Here is a 15,945-nt window from a genome sequence, read left to right as displayed (position 1 = left end):
GTTCGAACCCCGGCCAGTAGGAACGGCTGAAGTGCCCTTGAGCAAGGCACCTAACCCCTCACTGCTCCCCGAGCGCCGCTGTTTTAGCAGGCAGCTCACTGCGTCGGGATTAGTGTGTGCTTTACCTCACTGTGTGTTGACTGTCTGCTGAGTGTGTTTCACTAATTCACGGATTGGGATAAATGCAGAGACCAAATTTCCCTCACGGGATCAAATGAGTATATATACTTATACAATTAGCTTCCACTAGAATCAATGGAACTGGCTACACCGGTACTAGCCTGGCTGTTACAAAAAAACGCTTCTGTGGTATGGGATACAATCACTACTGCTGGGCCACAGCTCTCCCCCAAGAGAAAGGGTCAGCCACTCAACAAATCCATTTTTAAATTAGAACTCAAAAGTGCAGCGGTAAAGGATCAAGGCTCATGTCTAAGCTGGACTCTGGAAATGCAACAGAGACAACAACAAACTTGCTCTCCAGTCCTCCTCTGCTGCGAGATGAGGTTCGCCTGGCAGACAGACACTTACTCCTCCTCTAAGCCCACGGGCCTTCCGAACAGCATCTCCAGGAAGCACTCGAGCAGGCCCTGGGTGCCTTGGTGTAGGTACAGTTGATTGGCCAGCAGAGAGAAGCCATGGTTCTTCAGGAACTTCTCCTTCTGCTCCTTAAAGGCGCGGCTGAAGTAGGCGTCCAACAGCTGTGTGGGGGAAACGAGCGAAGGAGAGGAGAGATGGAGAGAGGAAGGAGAGAGGAGAGGGAAAGAGATACAGTAGGGAGAGAAGGAGAGGGAGAATAGAGATGCATGTTATAGGATGAGGGGGTTGGAGATATAGCAGAGGTAATAATATATTTCTCCTCTGATCTGCTTGCCAAACATCAATTTGAGAAGAGGTGCACCTCGAGCAATCAGCTAGTCTGATCCCAGTAGTGCTGGCATTCAACTTTCTACAACTTCACTAGAAAGGAAACATGAGGGTGTATAGATAAGGGGAGTGAGACCATAAAGAGCAGAAAATATTGAGGAGATAAAAAATAAATGATGAAAACCCAGATGACCACAGGAAAAAAATAAAACACTCATAAAACAGAAATTCAGAGGACAGCAGAAGAGAAACAAGAAAACAGCGCAGAGATGAAAGCAGAGAAACGAGGGGAGCATAGGACAGGACATGAATAGCAATGGGAGCGATTATGGAGACAAAGACGGCAATAAAATAAAATACCAACCAAGCAGAGAGGAAACGAGGGAGAGAGGAGAGGAGACAAGTGAGATCGGGTTAACAGAGGACTCCTGCACAGCAGGTTTTTATATTTTCTGTTAGATGTCATGGCAGAAATCATTAAGCTACCTGACTAAAAGGGGTTGCGATTGGAGAACTACTTGAACTACTTTAATTTGAACTTTACGTACAGTTTATGTAAGAGGCAAAATATTTTTTTTATTTTGCATTGTATTCTATTATATCTTTATAGGATCTTTTAATTATTTTGTTGAGACATTGGATGAATTTATATGAAAAAAAAAAATGAAACATTTTTTCAATGTGCTCCAGAGGCTACCTGTACACTACCTTGAGCCTAGATTTGGCTTCTGTAACCCAGTTTGTTTTTTTCCATGACCATACATGGATTCAGGAGGATTTAAATCTCCTAGAAGGTGGAAGTGGGCTGAGTGATGGATCTCAGACATCACCATGGGCTCCTCCCGGACTTTGCTCAGAAGACATCATTAAAGACAGAGAGTTGTTAGAGATGGGCTTTTCTGAGGCCCTGTTGGGTGAGTGGCGAGGGAGGGGTGGGGGGGTGGTTTGTTGAAGAGGGAAGAGCACGATGAGTGCCTGCGGCTGGGTTTACATAAGTGAGCCTAGCTGACCTGACATGATAAATAAAAAGTTTGTGTTCCTGTAGATGATGTTATTTTTTTTCCACTAATGTTATGTTCATATTCTGTAATTCATTTTGGACAAAATACCATAACCATAAATAACCTCCTGGCGTAAAAACTTTTTCAGCTTCAGTCCAAATCATGCCAGCATTCAAAGTATTCTAAGCATTCATATAACAAAGCCGCAATGATGGGTGCTTTCAATGTGTTCTCGGTAAAATATGGGCTTTTAAAAGTATCTATGCTACCTTGAGGTAAAATAAGGGCTTTTAAAAGTATCTATGCTACCTTGAAAGTCTGGACGTGACTTACATAAGCCAGTCTGTTATTTTGTTTCTATACATAGTTTCAGATCTAGAACATACATGTATGCAAGACCATAATTACTCAAAGCCATGCCAAATTTGGACTTAACTTGATTTCTTATTTCAAAACAAAGAAACTGTTTATTTTTCAAATGTATATTTCTGGCACAATATATCATTTTTGTCTTGTGCCTATGTCAGTTCAGGGCAGAAGAAACCTAAAAATCAAATAAAGAGTACGAATAATTTGGAGCTCAACTGTATGTCTCGAGATAAAGGAAAACTCCGGTGCTACCTAGCTCGAGTTGCTGCAGCCAACAGCTAAAGCGGCCAGGCAGCTGCAGTGCTACACTCTGGGGGCATGATTTTGTGATGATTTTATGTGAAAAAATGCCTTTCTCCTTTTAGACAGACACAGGTCAGAATTGAGAGGTGAGTGATGAGTGAGCGTTGAGACTGGCCTTCATGACGCCCTGCTGGACGAGCGGGGAGGGGTGGTTGACGAGCACGATGAGAGCCTCTGGCTGGACGAGCTTGTCCATCACCTCCTCCAGCATGAGGTCTGGCAGCAGCAGCAGCACACCCCGCAGCAGCTCGTACAGCCCACAGCATACCAGCACCAGGCAGTCCTCTGTGCTGGACCTGGACACACACACAATGTAAAAATACAAAAACATGACATACAAGCATAAACAGACACTATCGGACAGAGAGACAGACACACACACAGGCATGCCAGCTTGCACACACACACACACACACACACACACACACACACACACACATATATACATATACACAACCCCAAAACAGAAAAAGTTGGGACGTTGTGTAAAATGCAAATAAAAACAGAATGTCACAATATACAAGTCTCATAAACCCATATTTAGCAGCAAAAAGGACATAGACAACATATCAAATGTTGAACATGAAATTTTGGACTCTTTCATGGAAAGTATATGTTAATTTTGAATTTGATGCCAGCAACATAAGCAACAAAAAGTTGGGACGGGAGCATGTTTACCACTGTACTGCTTCACCTCTTCATTTAACACAATTCTGTAAATGTTTAGGAACTGAGGAGACCATTTGCTACAGTTTTGAGAATGAAATGTTATCCCATTACTGCCCGATATAGGATTTCAGTTTCTCAACAGTATGGGTATCCTTAGTCATGCTTTTCATTTCATTATGCACCTAATTTGACAAATCTGGACTGCAGACAGGTCATCATAGCACCTGGACTCTTCCTCTATGGAGAAATACTATTTAAATATGTGCAGAATTCATTTTGGCATTGTTTTCCTGAACTATTCAAGGTCGTCCCTGAAAAAGACATTACCTGGATGGCAGTATATGTTGCTCAAAACCTGTATACATTATTATGACCGCCGCACAGCGAAGCGGCGGTCATATAGGTTTAGTCAGATTTTAATTTTTTTTTAATTTTTTTTTTCTTTTTCGCATGCCCAAATTTCCGTCAATGATTCCCGGGACACTGAAAGACCGGGGTACACGAAACTTGGTGGACATGTAACCCCACATGGATAGCATGGAACCATCGTTTTCGTTTTGATCTGTAGCCCCTCCGCTGAATTGGACCCCCGGAGGGAGGGTAGGGCAGACACAGTTTTCTGTGAATATCTCAAAACCGTGGGGTTTAGGAGGACCTTTTTTTTTTTGTATGTTGAGCTCAAGGGGCCATGTCAACCCATTCCATAACCACTCATTTCATGTATAGCGCCACCTAGTTAAACACAAAAAAGTAAAAATGAGGTGGTGTAATTGAAGGTATCTGTGACCTAACATAGTCAAAACTGCACAAAATTGGAAGTGTAGGATCATTATGACACCCTATGTATGCACGCCAAGTTTTGTGGAATTCCGTTCATGGGGGCCACACAATAAATTAATTTATGTTACTATACACCAACTGGCCTGTAGGTGGCGGAGACAGTTTTCTGTGAATATCTCGAGAACCGTGGGGCCTAGGAGGTCCACCTTTTTTTTGTATGTTGGTCTTAAGGGGGCATGTCAACCCATCCCATTACCACTTATTTCATGTATAGCCACCTAGTTAAAAAAATTAAAAAAGCAAAAAATGAGGTGTTTTCATCTCAATATCTCTGGCTGACAAGGTCAAAACTGCACGAAATTAAAAGAGTAGGATCATTATGACACCCTCTGAATGCATGCCAAGTTTTGTGTACTTTCGCTCATGGGGGCCTTACAATAAAATAATTTATGTGTACATTTAGTGGCGATACACCAACAAGGATTCCCGGACACTGAAAGACCGGGTACACAAAACTTGGTGAGCATGTACCCCACATGGATAGCATGGAACCGTCATTTTCGTTTTCATCTGCAGCCCCCGCTGGACTGGACCCCCCCGGAGGGTAGGGCAGACACAGTTCTCTGTGAATCTTTTTTTTATGGTATGTTGGTCTCAAGGGCCCACATCAACCTGGCTCATAATCACTCATTTGTGATTTGCCCCGGTAAAAAATGAAAATCAGTAGGATTAAAAGAAAGCCAAAATAAATATTCATCATCATGGCTGCATTTTCAGTATTGGCGAGAAGTAGTCGCTTTGTCCACTAGATGGGCGATCGTTGCAGTGAGACGTAATTTTGTTGGAAGTTAAAAGTGGGTTGGAAAAACAATGGACGCTTCATACAAGGACTGTAATTTACCGCATCGCGAAACATCTAATAAGGATAGGACGATGTTCACATGAAGTGTAATTCCCATTTCTTCTTGAAGCCTAAATAAATCTAAGGATGTTTCTCGGACATGCTTGGTTTTACTGCAGGCAATGTTAATCTTGTAATATCAATAAGGACCTAGGTAATGTTACCGTTAGCGTTGGTTGAGTGATGGAGGCATTTGATTGATTGCATTTGTAGAAAACTATAAATGCGGTTATACCAAGCAAATTGATAGCAGCACTGTTTGTATCTTTCGACTGTCATTTATTGCACGCGTGCTACAAAATCATTCTGTGCAATGGAAGATTTACCAACGCTACACCGGTCTGATACAGTTTTGCCTATACATCGTGAACTGAGACGCTTCTGTTTATTTTGTTTTTAAGTGCGTGCAGGGTGTGAGAGGGGAATCGATGTGCTTTGATTACAGCTTGGTAGTTGTAGTCTGTGAAATTAAAAGCACGTGTGTGTGAAGTATCCAAACAATGACACCTTCATTTCATTATGGCTGCTTTAGCAAAACACCTTAAGCTACTGTGTAGTGGGTCCCATTTAGAAGTGGCTACTTCATTCGCTTTCCTTGACTCATGGAGCTGCGTGAATGTTATTACAACTTTTCGCCCGCGATATGACAGTTTAAGTCCGCTTTGATACTGTAAGGCGAAGCCATTGGTTTCAAAGGAGATTTTATTTGTGTCGCCAGCATAGCCTATTGACAATTTATGTTGTCAATAGGCCTACCTTATAATCCTACCTGTAGCTTAGGAAGCTAACAACTTTCTATTAGGATCTAGTTTGTTAGTTACCGCTTTGTCATAACTCCCTGATGCATTTTTGCATTTAGAATAGCCAGAGCGTGTATATCTCAATCGAAAATTAAACAATATCGGTGCCTATGGACTAGGCTGGGTGAACCCAGCCTGATCTGCCCGCTATTTATTTTTTTTGATTTCTTAAAAAGATTGAGCTCGGTCTGATGAAAGCCAGACTAGCCATGGACCTCAGTTAAACAATGCAAGGGAACATGAATCAGCCTATATTTGCACTAACAATAACGGACAAAAGCTTTTCAACTTTGGCCCGTTAAAATGTGTATGAACAGTCTAGCGGCATTTCATCAAGGCCCATTTGGACATGTCAGTTATTTGCACCACTGGTTAGATGTAAAACAGCATTTCGTTTCAGACTAGGCTACTGTTACTTAATTTGTGCATTAACAATAACGTTTCAGACTACTGTTACTTAATTTGTGCATTGACAATAAAGTATTACATGAACTAAAGATGACTAAAATCTTATGTAGAAGAAGAAACATTCACAAAAAAATCCATCCATCCAAAAAATGACCTTTGTTTTTGATAGCTGTTGAAAACGGCATGGAACTGACAGAGATGTTTTTGTTTATAAATACATAAAAAATAAATAAATAAATAAATAAATAAATAAATAAATAAATAACATTATGCTGATACCTTTTGCTTTTCCCAAATACAATGTAGCCTACAGGTGTAAGTGACCTTTCATCAATCCAGTTGCAATGGATGAACTGTGATGACCTGCCCTACTTGTGATTGTTTAGAGATTTTAAAGGTTTTATAACAATTCTACATCTTCTTTGGCTATTCTACAATCTATTCACCTTTTCAGCACCAGTAGGGTACTTTCTGTGCAGCCGCACACACACACTCAGGCATGCCAAACAAGCATACACAAAAGTTTCAAGAGTGGGGGATGGAGTAAAATATGGAGACAAATTGAAGTGTGATTTATTTTCGCGGAACGGATGTACAGGACTGAGCGGCGGTCATATTTTGTACCGCTATGCGGTACATCTAGTTCAGAATTGATTGTGCTTTGCCAAATGTGCAGGACGCTCATGCTGTAGGCACTAATGGTCCTCCACACAGTCATAGATGTTAGGTTTCGAACTGAGCTCTAAAACAAGTTGGATAGGTTGAATACTTGGATAGGCCCTCTCCTCTTTAGCCCAGATGAGTCCATGATTTCCAAAAAGAATTTGACTTTGATTGGTCTAACTACAGGACCTTTTTCCACGTTACCGCAGTCCATTTTAAACAAGCTCAGGCCCAGATAAGAGGGTGGTATTTTCTGTATCATGTCTCAATACAATTTTTGCTGCAGTTTTTGAATTGAGTATCAAACTGGGCACATAGACAATGGTTATCAGAGGTTTTCCTGAGCCCATACAATGGCAGGTCTGGAAACAGGTCATGTGTTGATGCAGTGCCACCTGGGGTCCAAAAGACCACGGCCATCCAATTTGTTTTTCAGCTATTTCCCTTATTTGCAAAGATTTCTCTGGATTCTCTGAATGTTTTAATAATATTATGTCCTGTAGATGATGAACTCCTTAGATATGTCACAATTTCATGTGAAAAAGCATTAAAATGACATCGTTTCATCATTTGTGCACACAGGTTTACACAGAGGGATGAATACCCCTACATCTTTACTTCTAAGAGACCCTGCCTCTCTGGGCTGCTCTTTTTCATACCCAATTGTGTTGCCACTTACCCTAGTTACAGTAGCTGTGAAACATTCTTCCTTTTGTTTTCTTTATCATTACACAACTTTTCCAGCATTTTGTTACCCCCGTCCCAACTTTTTTTGAAACATGTTGCTGGTATCAAATTCAAAATTAACATATATTTTCCATGAAATAGACAAATGTCATTTTCAATATTTCATATGTTGTCTGTGTCCTTTTTGCAACCAAATATGAGTTTAAGAGATTTGCAGATTATTACATTCTGTTTTTATTCACATTTTACACAACGTCCCAACTTTTTCTGTTTTGGGGTGTGTGTGTGTGTGTGTGTGTGTGTGTGTGTGTGTGTGTGTGTGTGTGTGTGTGTGTGTGTGTGTGTGTGTGTGTGTGCGTGCATACATACATACATGCATGCACGTATATATATATATATTATATATATATATATTGTATTATATATAAAATACATATGGATAAACACACACACACACTTATACTGTACATGTGAGAAGACAAGGACAGACTGACGCACACGCAAGCGTGAGTGTGTGTACTGGACAGGCACATACACAACCATCATAAATGTTGTCAGTGTTTCTTCTAAGAAAGCAGCCAAAATACTATTTCCACCCCCACAATTTAGACTGAACTGACAACATTAGACGGCCCTCACCAATGCAGTTGTCCTTTCCAGTGATTGAAAATCGCACTCTTTTTTGTAATCTTGTCATATTTTGTTCATAATATATTTGGTTACAATCCATGGGCATATTTTTATATTTTATTTGTTGTGACCTAAAATATCCCACACCATGTTAAGTATGACTAAGAGGCCTAATGGCAGCATATTCAAACACTATTATTAAAAATAATTAAAAGTAAAATGTATTATAGTCTGACCAACATCTTAATTTGTTCCCTGTTAAACTTAAAGTTTTATATTGTTTTGTATTTGTATGTCGCTTTGGACAAAAACGTAACCATAACCATAAAAACAAACAGGCAAACTGAACCAGTAATAATCATATCACATCACACTTGTTTTTGACGAAAGAGGGCAGCAAGATTGCCTTTAGAGCAGGCTGACCAAGGCCGGGGGTGGAGCTCTTCAAATGGTTGTTACTCTGTAATGTCTTCAGGTAAGGAGTGCTTGTTTTAATATTTCACTGAGCCCAAGTTACGAATGAGGATGCTGAATTTCACAGATGAGTAAACACAGTTTGTATGATGACAGTACACCCAACGGTTTGGTATGTTTAAAACCCGCAAGCACAGCACCAGACGGTGCCAAAGCAAGTTGTGCAGTGCTGGCCACAAAATAGCAGCCTAGTTGTTAGAGCAGTGGTCCCCAAACTTTTTCTTCCGAGGGCCAGCTTACTATGCCTGGCTCTAAGAGAGGGCCAGAGACTCAGAGTATATCAGTAACCATAAATAGCTTAGTGCTGTGAACAACAGCAGTCTACCTTAGTCGAATAGTCCATTACATTTAATCTATAGGCTATTGCAATTTAATACCATTGTTAGCTGTGTTTATATTGCCATCATGCCATATCAGTGTAAAACGTAACTCAAATTAAATAATACTAATAAAAAGACTTTTGCATTCCCAAAAGTATATTTTATTAAAAATGGGTGAACTCTGAACTCTGAAAATGTAAAGTTCTCAAACTATGAGAATTTTATGAAGCGCTGAAGTGGTCTGAAATGACCACCATTCTAACTTTCACTCACCTGAACCTGTGACCTCTTTGTAGGCCTATGAACATTTGAACGAGTGAATACAAAATAGAAATAAGTATCCCAGAAAGTCCCAGAAATATGACTTGAATAGAAGTTAGTTAGTTATTAACAATTAATTGATAAACTTTTACAATACTTTGAGCACTGATGCAGTCAGCATAGGCCTCTTACATTGTTTGCAGGTAGCTACATTTCATTCCGTTTTTGATGGCAAACGCGAAACAGCGCCAAAATAACCACCAGTGGACAAAAAGAGTATTACATGTGTACTGTTAAGACTCGCCATAGAGAATGAATGGGGGAAATTGCGGAGGTTATAGTTTGACGATGTCGTACTCCCGTGCAGGCCGGTTGCTATATACCACGGACATGTTTTGGGGGGCCACCCAAAATGAGGTGGCGGGCCGTAGTTTGGGGACCACTGTGTTAGAGCGTGACATGGTGAAAGTTCAACATTGGCCGGTGCTTTGCTCAACGCAGTGGCAAACCTCCCAATGATACCAGAGAGAATGTAACTATTGGGCTTGATGTGGACCATTTGAACCTTCTAGATTCTACAGCTATAATTGCTATTTTTAGTATCTCTTCACACATGCGTACACATACGCGCACACACACACACACACACACTCACAGAAGGGTGACTGAACGAATGGATATAAAGGAAGAAGTGTGCGTGGATGGCACCATACCTCTTCAGCTCTACGCAGTTTAATATCAACTCATGTCGAAAGTGGACAAAAGCAAACAAGCAAACAGGAGTGTGACACAGCTGATTATGGGAAGCTGTGTTTTTTTTATTGAACTCAGGAAGTGCCTGTTTGACTAGCCGACTAAATCCAATATAGTGCAGGCCTCTTCTGGAGGCACTACAAATCCTTCTGTGCCTCCCCTACTTAAACGTCACGCATCACATCAACTACACGTACACACTGCAAACACACACGGATTGTGTGTACACAGCGCAGGGCAGGGCAGATGGGGATGGTGAACACAGCGAAGGCTTGATGAGATAAAGATGAAGGTCTCAGTGAGCCAATGACCAAAGACCAAGCCAGTGAAGGACACCGTGGTGGTGAATGGGACAGGGGATGAAAGCCTCGCTGTGTGCGGAACAGGGCGAGGCTGTAGAGTGGGCTGCTGTTGCTGGGAGCCTAATGGGAGATGAACACTTAAAAACGCAAGATAAAGGCTAATTAGAGATCGTGTTCCAAGGAGAAGACTGCAAAGAGAGACAACAATAACAATAACAACAACAACAAAGACAGAATGCAAGTCTGCAGGGCTGTAAATGGAGACTGCCGATGTGATTGAAATGGACCTCCCTCAGAAATGGACTGGGGGGATGGGGGGGGGGGGGGATTTACACAATCCATTAAGAGTGTGTAATTCGTGATGAGAATGGAAGAAAGCCTCCCTTGATGTTTAAGGAGACATCACAAGCCCCATAGCACGGCTTTTCAAACAAGTGCTTTGGTCGGTCGGTGTGGATTGAGAAGCGCCCAAAGGATTTGTGGGATGGAAAATGGACTGGGCCCACAAGAGAAAGCAGGTGTTCTTTAAGAGGGGCATTAAGACCGGCCTCCAACATCATAAGGGAGGTCACCAGGCCATGGGGACTGTCAAAGGCACCAGCCTAATTGACATGCATGAGAAGTAAGATGAGGTGTTATAGTGCACCAGGGCCCAGGAACGAGCTAATATGGACTCCATCCTCTGCCTGTACAATATAGAGTTTATAAGGTACAACAGGCTGGACTGTGGAGGGCATTGCGGATTGTGAAAGATCCGAAAGAATAATTTTTTAAGAATTTCCCTTGAGAATTTGCTTTTGTCGCAATGGATTGTAATGGAGACTATATCATAGTTTTAGTTTAATATTTTTTTCTGAAGGACAAAAGATAATGTGAGGATGAGATACTTTAAACTGTGTGTTTTAAAAAGGCCTCTGCTACAGTAGGTGGTCGTGCAACATAGGCTAAGGGGATAACTCCGCTTTTTAAGCCTCACAGGCAACCGAAAGACTCACCTGTCGTTGCAGGAGTCCGCCTTGCTTTGTGCCCTCTCGTAGCCGGGTGAGTAGGTGTAGCTCTCCCAGTCGTCAGGCGGCGGCGTGCGGTCGGCCACACTGGGCCAGCGGCCGATGGCCAGCGAGCCGTTCTGGGCGGGGAAGGCCAGACCCAGACTGGCGAGGTTACTCTGGCTGCGCTGGAACGACTGGATGCCCTTGAGGCTGTCGGGGCGACGCGGTGCCGCGTCCTCACCGGCCCAGTCGAACCGGTCCTCGGACTCGGCGCTCAGGCTGCCGTCTGCCAGGCCAGCGTGCTCCGCCTCGCCGCCACCACCTGCCCCTTCCTCCTGAGGCCTCGGCTCGTCCTGCTCGTTGTTGTTGTCGTCGTCATCCACCTCCTCCTCCACGTTGATGGATGGGGGGCACAGACGCTCTATGCCAGTCGCTCCGCCGCTGTCCACCGAGTCGCAGATGGTCTTGGCCGACTCGCAGCTGCTGAGGAGCTGCTCGTCTCCGCCGCCGCCGCGCTTGAGGGTCTCGGTGCTGCTCAGCACCTGTTTAGAGGCTCCGTCCTCAGCTTCGGGGGCTCCGGTGGGGGTGGGGGTGGGGGTGGGAGTGGGGGTGGGGGTGGCGTGGCCGGGGCTGCGGTAGGCCATGCGTGGGCTCAGCGTCGGGGACGAGTGGGGGGAAGGACGCAGGCTTGGAGGCCGCAGAGAGCAGGAGTCCTCAGCGGTGTGCTCTGGAGAGGGAGCTGGGAAAAGAGGAGAGCATAGAAAGGCAAATAAGGACACAGACAACAAGAACGCATTCCATTAAAATAGTGCTTTTTCTTAGCACATACTTTGATTGACCGTGTTTATCAAAATGCTGGGATATAAAACACACTGTGTCAGCCACACTGAATAACAAGAGAGATACCTTTAGGGCAGCGTTTAATTTTAAGTAAAAAATAACAACAAATTGCCTCAAAATGGAACCATTAGCAGCTTGAATACACTTATGGAAAATACAAAAAAATAAATGACTTTTAATTCTATGAGACAAGGGCTATGAGGATGAATACCCTGCACACCTGTTTCTTTTGACAGGGCTCTCTGATTGCACCCTAGCCTTTCACAATGGCTCGTTTTAAAAAGCCTGCCAAGAGCTGTAATTGATTTGTGACTGAAAAGGTCGGACGCTTCAAAGCCTCTGACAGAATGTGTGGACGGACGTCACGCAGAGAACACAATGCGATTCTCCATAACATTATAATGACCAATGCTTTTAACCTGCGATTTTGGACTGTGCCGCTCATGCAGGTCTGGTCTTCCATGCCAGACTCCTGACCAACACATATAGAAATCTGTTGCTTATACTTATCCCCATCCTATTAACTTATCCTCAAAAGACCAGGGGCCGGTTTCACAAAGCTATTTTAGACTAGTCTATAGTATTAGAACAGTCTTCATTTTGCCTATACTAGTCTAATGCAAGTTAGACTGTTTCACAAAAACTGACCTATTTTAGACCAAAATAATTAGACACTGTACCCCCAGGCTAACTTAGGTCTTAGATCCTATGTTATTTTGATTCCACAACTGATTTTAGTTGGAAATGTCTAACCTAGCCTAGCCTATTCTTGCTTATCTAAAATAAAAACATTAAAAGACCGATAAATTGGAGAGGATGAAAATACTATAATCAAGTTGAGTTGGTTAGATGTGGTTTCTCAGGCAGCCATGTTTTTTTATTTTGAAAAGAGTCTTACTTTATCCAGAATTCATTGCACTATAGTCCTTACTTGACTTCAGATAGTCAAGAGCTAAACTGCTTTGAGCAATGGTTTAATTTAGATGTCTTTATGAAGTCTGACTATCTACTATATCTAAGCTATAGTCAAAGTCTATTTTTGTGAAACTGGCCCCAGGCCAGCGTACTGCAGGGTAGTATTAGTTTGTCCCTGTACTGCTGAGGTGGAATGGCGAAGAGAGAAGAGGTGCGTTCAAATTCGGCAAACAGTGGCGAACATGTTCTCTGAAGAGGTCAATTTGAACGATTCTGAGAAAACATTCCATTTCAGTGGTAACCCTTTTGTCAATATCCTCTATATGTTCGCAAAAAAGACCCCCTCAAACTGTTCACTCAAACTTACAGCAAACAGAAAACGAATGTTCGCCTACATTTGCAAATTTGAGCGTTTGGTGTGGAGTGGGGTGGCGTGGAGTAGTGTTGTGGTGTGGCATGGTGAGGAGTGGTGTGGAGTGGTGTGGCATGGTGTAGCTTGACAATGCATTCCACAGCTAGGCAGCCGTGGCCTACTGGTTAACGCTTCAGACTTGTTACCGAAGAGTTGCCGGTTCGAACCCCGACCAGTAGGCATTGCTGAAGTGCCCTTGAACAAGGCACCTACTGTAACCCCTCACTGCTCCCCGAGCACCGCTGTTGTTGCAGGCAGCTCACTGTGCCGGGATTAGTGTGTGCTTCACCTCACTGTGTGTTCACTGTGTGCTGAGTGTGTTTCACTAATTCACAGATTGGGATAAATGCAGAGATCGAATTTCCCTCACGGGATCAAAAGAGTATATATACTTATACTTATGACTCAGCGATCTCCATCTTACCATCGTGGTGCGCGCCCTCAGTAAAGGTGGTGGGAGAAAGGGAAACCACAGAGCTGCAGGCTGACTTGCCCCCACTACTAGAGTGCCTGAGATACATCATCGACTGGACCTTCTCCTGGTACAGCTTGCCATCTGGACACACACACACACACACACGCACACACACACATTTAAAAAGTGGGTACTGTGTTGGTATGTTGGGCCGTGGGCAAAAGCTCGCTCAATTACTTGTGTCTTCAGGCAAGTCCAATTACTATGCTGCGTGCAGCCAATAAAGCCAACAGGCACAAAAAAGCAAATGCTGACGGACGCCCTTGACAGAGACAAGAGGAATCACAAATCACCCCCGCACGCTAACAGAATAGCGATAGCATCATTACATGCCGACGAGCTACGGCACAGCTACTTTGACAAGTTCAAAGGCTTTGCTGGATTGGCATCCCCCTGATAGCTCAAATGGCATAGGCTGCAGAGCTAACGATGCCTTTCGATTAGTGGTAAGGGGCTAGGGAGGTGATGAAACCATGGGTAGGCATGGATACCAGATCATCGGGATAACCGTTCAAATACTAATAAATACGGGAATACGGGATAACCATATTCAAATACTAATATCTCTATTAAACATTGTGTACATGCATAGAATCATTGGACATTCTATTCACTGCTCATTTGTGGAGATGAGATATTCTCACAAGTGAATAAGATCATGCTACATACAATCACAACAAAGTGTTTTTCTGGTATTTTCTACTCACTGCAGCCTCCATTTACTGCCTCTGCCACAAACAACTGAATCGCCGTTCGTAGAAACTAAGAATATCCAAATGGGATGGTTAATGTGCACACCCCTACCTGTAGCATTAGTTAACAGTGCCTCACCTACGAGGAGCTTCGAGGCGTAACCTATGACCAGCTTTAAAACCTTACATATAAACAACTGTGTAAGGTTGTTATATGGCACATATGGCCACAGCGCCTCACCTATGATCGGCGACAGCACCTGACCTACAACTGATGCCACTGCCTCACCTACAATCAGCTATGGTGCCTCACCTATGATCTGTGACAGCACCTTACCTATGTGCAGGGAGAAGAAGAAGCTGGTGGGTGTGTGGCAGACGTAGGTGTTGGTGGCCGGGTGCACGGCCAGGAGGAAGTTGTAGACCAACTTGAGCAGGCTCAGGTCCGGTGGGGAGCCCAGCACTTCCTGGATGATCTTGACGAAGGAGAGACACACCTCTTGAGGGATGGCGGTCAGGTGCCCATCTCGATGCTCCTGTGTGTGTGTGTGTGTGTGTGTGTGTGTGTGTGTGTGTGTGTGTGTGTGTGTGTGTGTGTGTGTGTGTGTGTGTGTGAGATGAGAGATGAGAGACGAGACAGAAAAAAGACGTTGATGAAAAAGATACTGTAGGCAGTTAGGATACATCACTGGTTTGGAGTTATTGCCAGAACAGATGAATTAACCCTTATATAGGCTGTGTCCGAAACAGGAAAAAATGTTGCCTTTTAAGATATCTAACAGGGGAGCGAGGCATCAAGGCATGTCCGAATCAAATATTTATATGAAATGCTGCCTTCTAAGATACCTTGGTTTTGCCGAAATTTGAAGGCAGCATAGATGTATCCTTCATGATGCCTTCAACGTCCAAAATTGTAATTAATTGTGAGCAGGCAGCTGCCTTCCGTTTCGGACAGACCTGGTATAACCAGTGACAATATGTCTTTATGGAATCAGTCACTTATATTTTGGTTGGCACAAACTAAAGCACTTGAGTATTTTATTCACTAGCTAAATCACCTGAGTGGTATGTTCACTTACTAAAGCACTTGGGTGTTGGTCTGAGGAGCAGGAGATGAGTGGTGGGTTCGTACCTGTATTTTACCTGACCAGTCCTTGTGTACCTGTGTGTTCAGTTCAGTGATCTTACCTTACCAGTTAATCTAACGTACATCCTGCTAGCTGAGTGTTGGTGTGAGGAGCGAGGAGGACTGAGGAGAGTGGCGGGTTCGTACCTGCAGCACCTGACAGGTGAGAAGGAAGCGGTGCACCACCTGAGCCTTGAGCAGCTGGCGGATGTTGAACATCTGGTGAGGGTGGTGCACTCTGATAAGGATCTCCAGTGCAGCCAGCAGCGTCTCCCACACACCACACTGGAGCGGAAACACACACACAC

The 15,945-nt window shown here is 43.4% G+C and overlaps 1 protein-coding gene across 8 annotated transcripts in view; it reads right to left on the bottom strand.

Moving 5' to 3' along the window:
• Nucleotides 1–15,945, bottom strand: part of lyst (lysosomal trafficking regulator) — a 125,223-nt gene that overhangs the window by 40,152 nt on the left and 69,126 nt on the right. For all 8 annotated transcript variants that reach the window (XM_048268988.1, XM_048268992.1, XM_048268991.1 and 5 more), the window contains 6 exons: nt 15,785–15,922; nt 14,849–15,047; nt 13,769–13,900; nt 11,184–11,916; nt 2,656–2,836; nt 532–701 (listed from right to left, as the gene is read on the bottom strand). In XM_048268988.1, coding sequence (XP_048124945.1) covers nt 532–701; nt 2,656–2,836; nt 11,184–11,916; nt 13,769–13,900; nt 14,849–15,047; nt 15,785–15,922 — 1,553 coding nt within the window. The remainder of the gene's footprint in view (nt 1–531; nt 702–2,655; nt 2,837–11,183; nt 11,917–13,768; nt 13,901–14,848; nt 15,048–15,784; nt 15,923–15,945) is intronic.

This window comes from Alosa alosa, chromosome 18 (assembly GCF_017589495.1).
Source record: "Alosa alosa isolate M-15738 ecotype Scorff River chromosome 18, AALO_Geno_1.1, whole genome shotgun sequence".
Classification (NCBI taxonomy): Eukaryota; Metazoa; Chordata; class Actinopteri; order Clupeiformes; family Clupeidae; genus Alosa; species Alosa alosa.
This window is presented reverse-complemented; position numbering and strand designations above follow the sequence as displayed.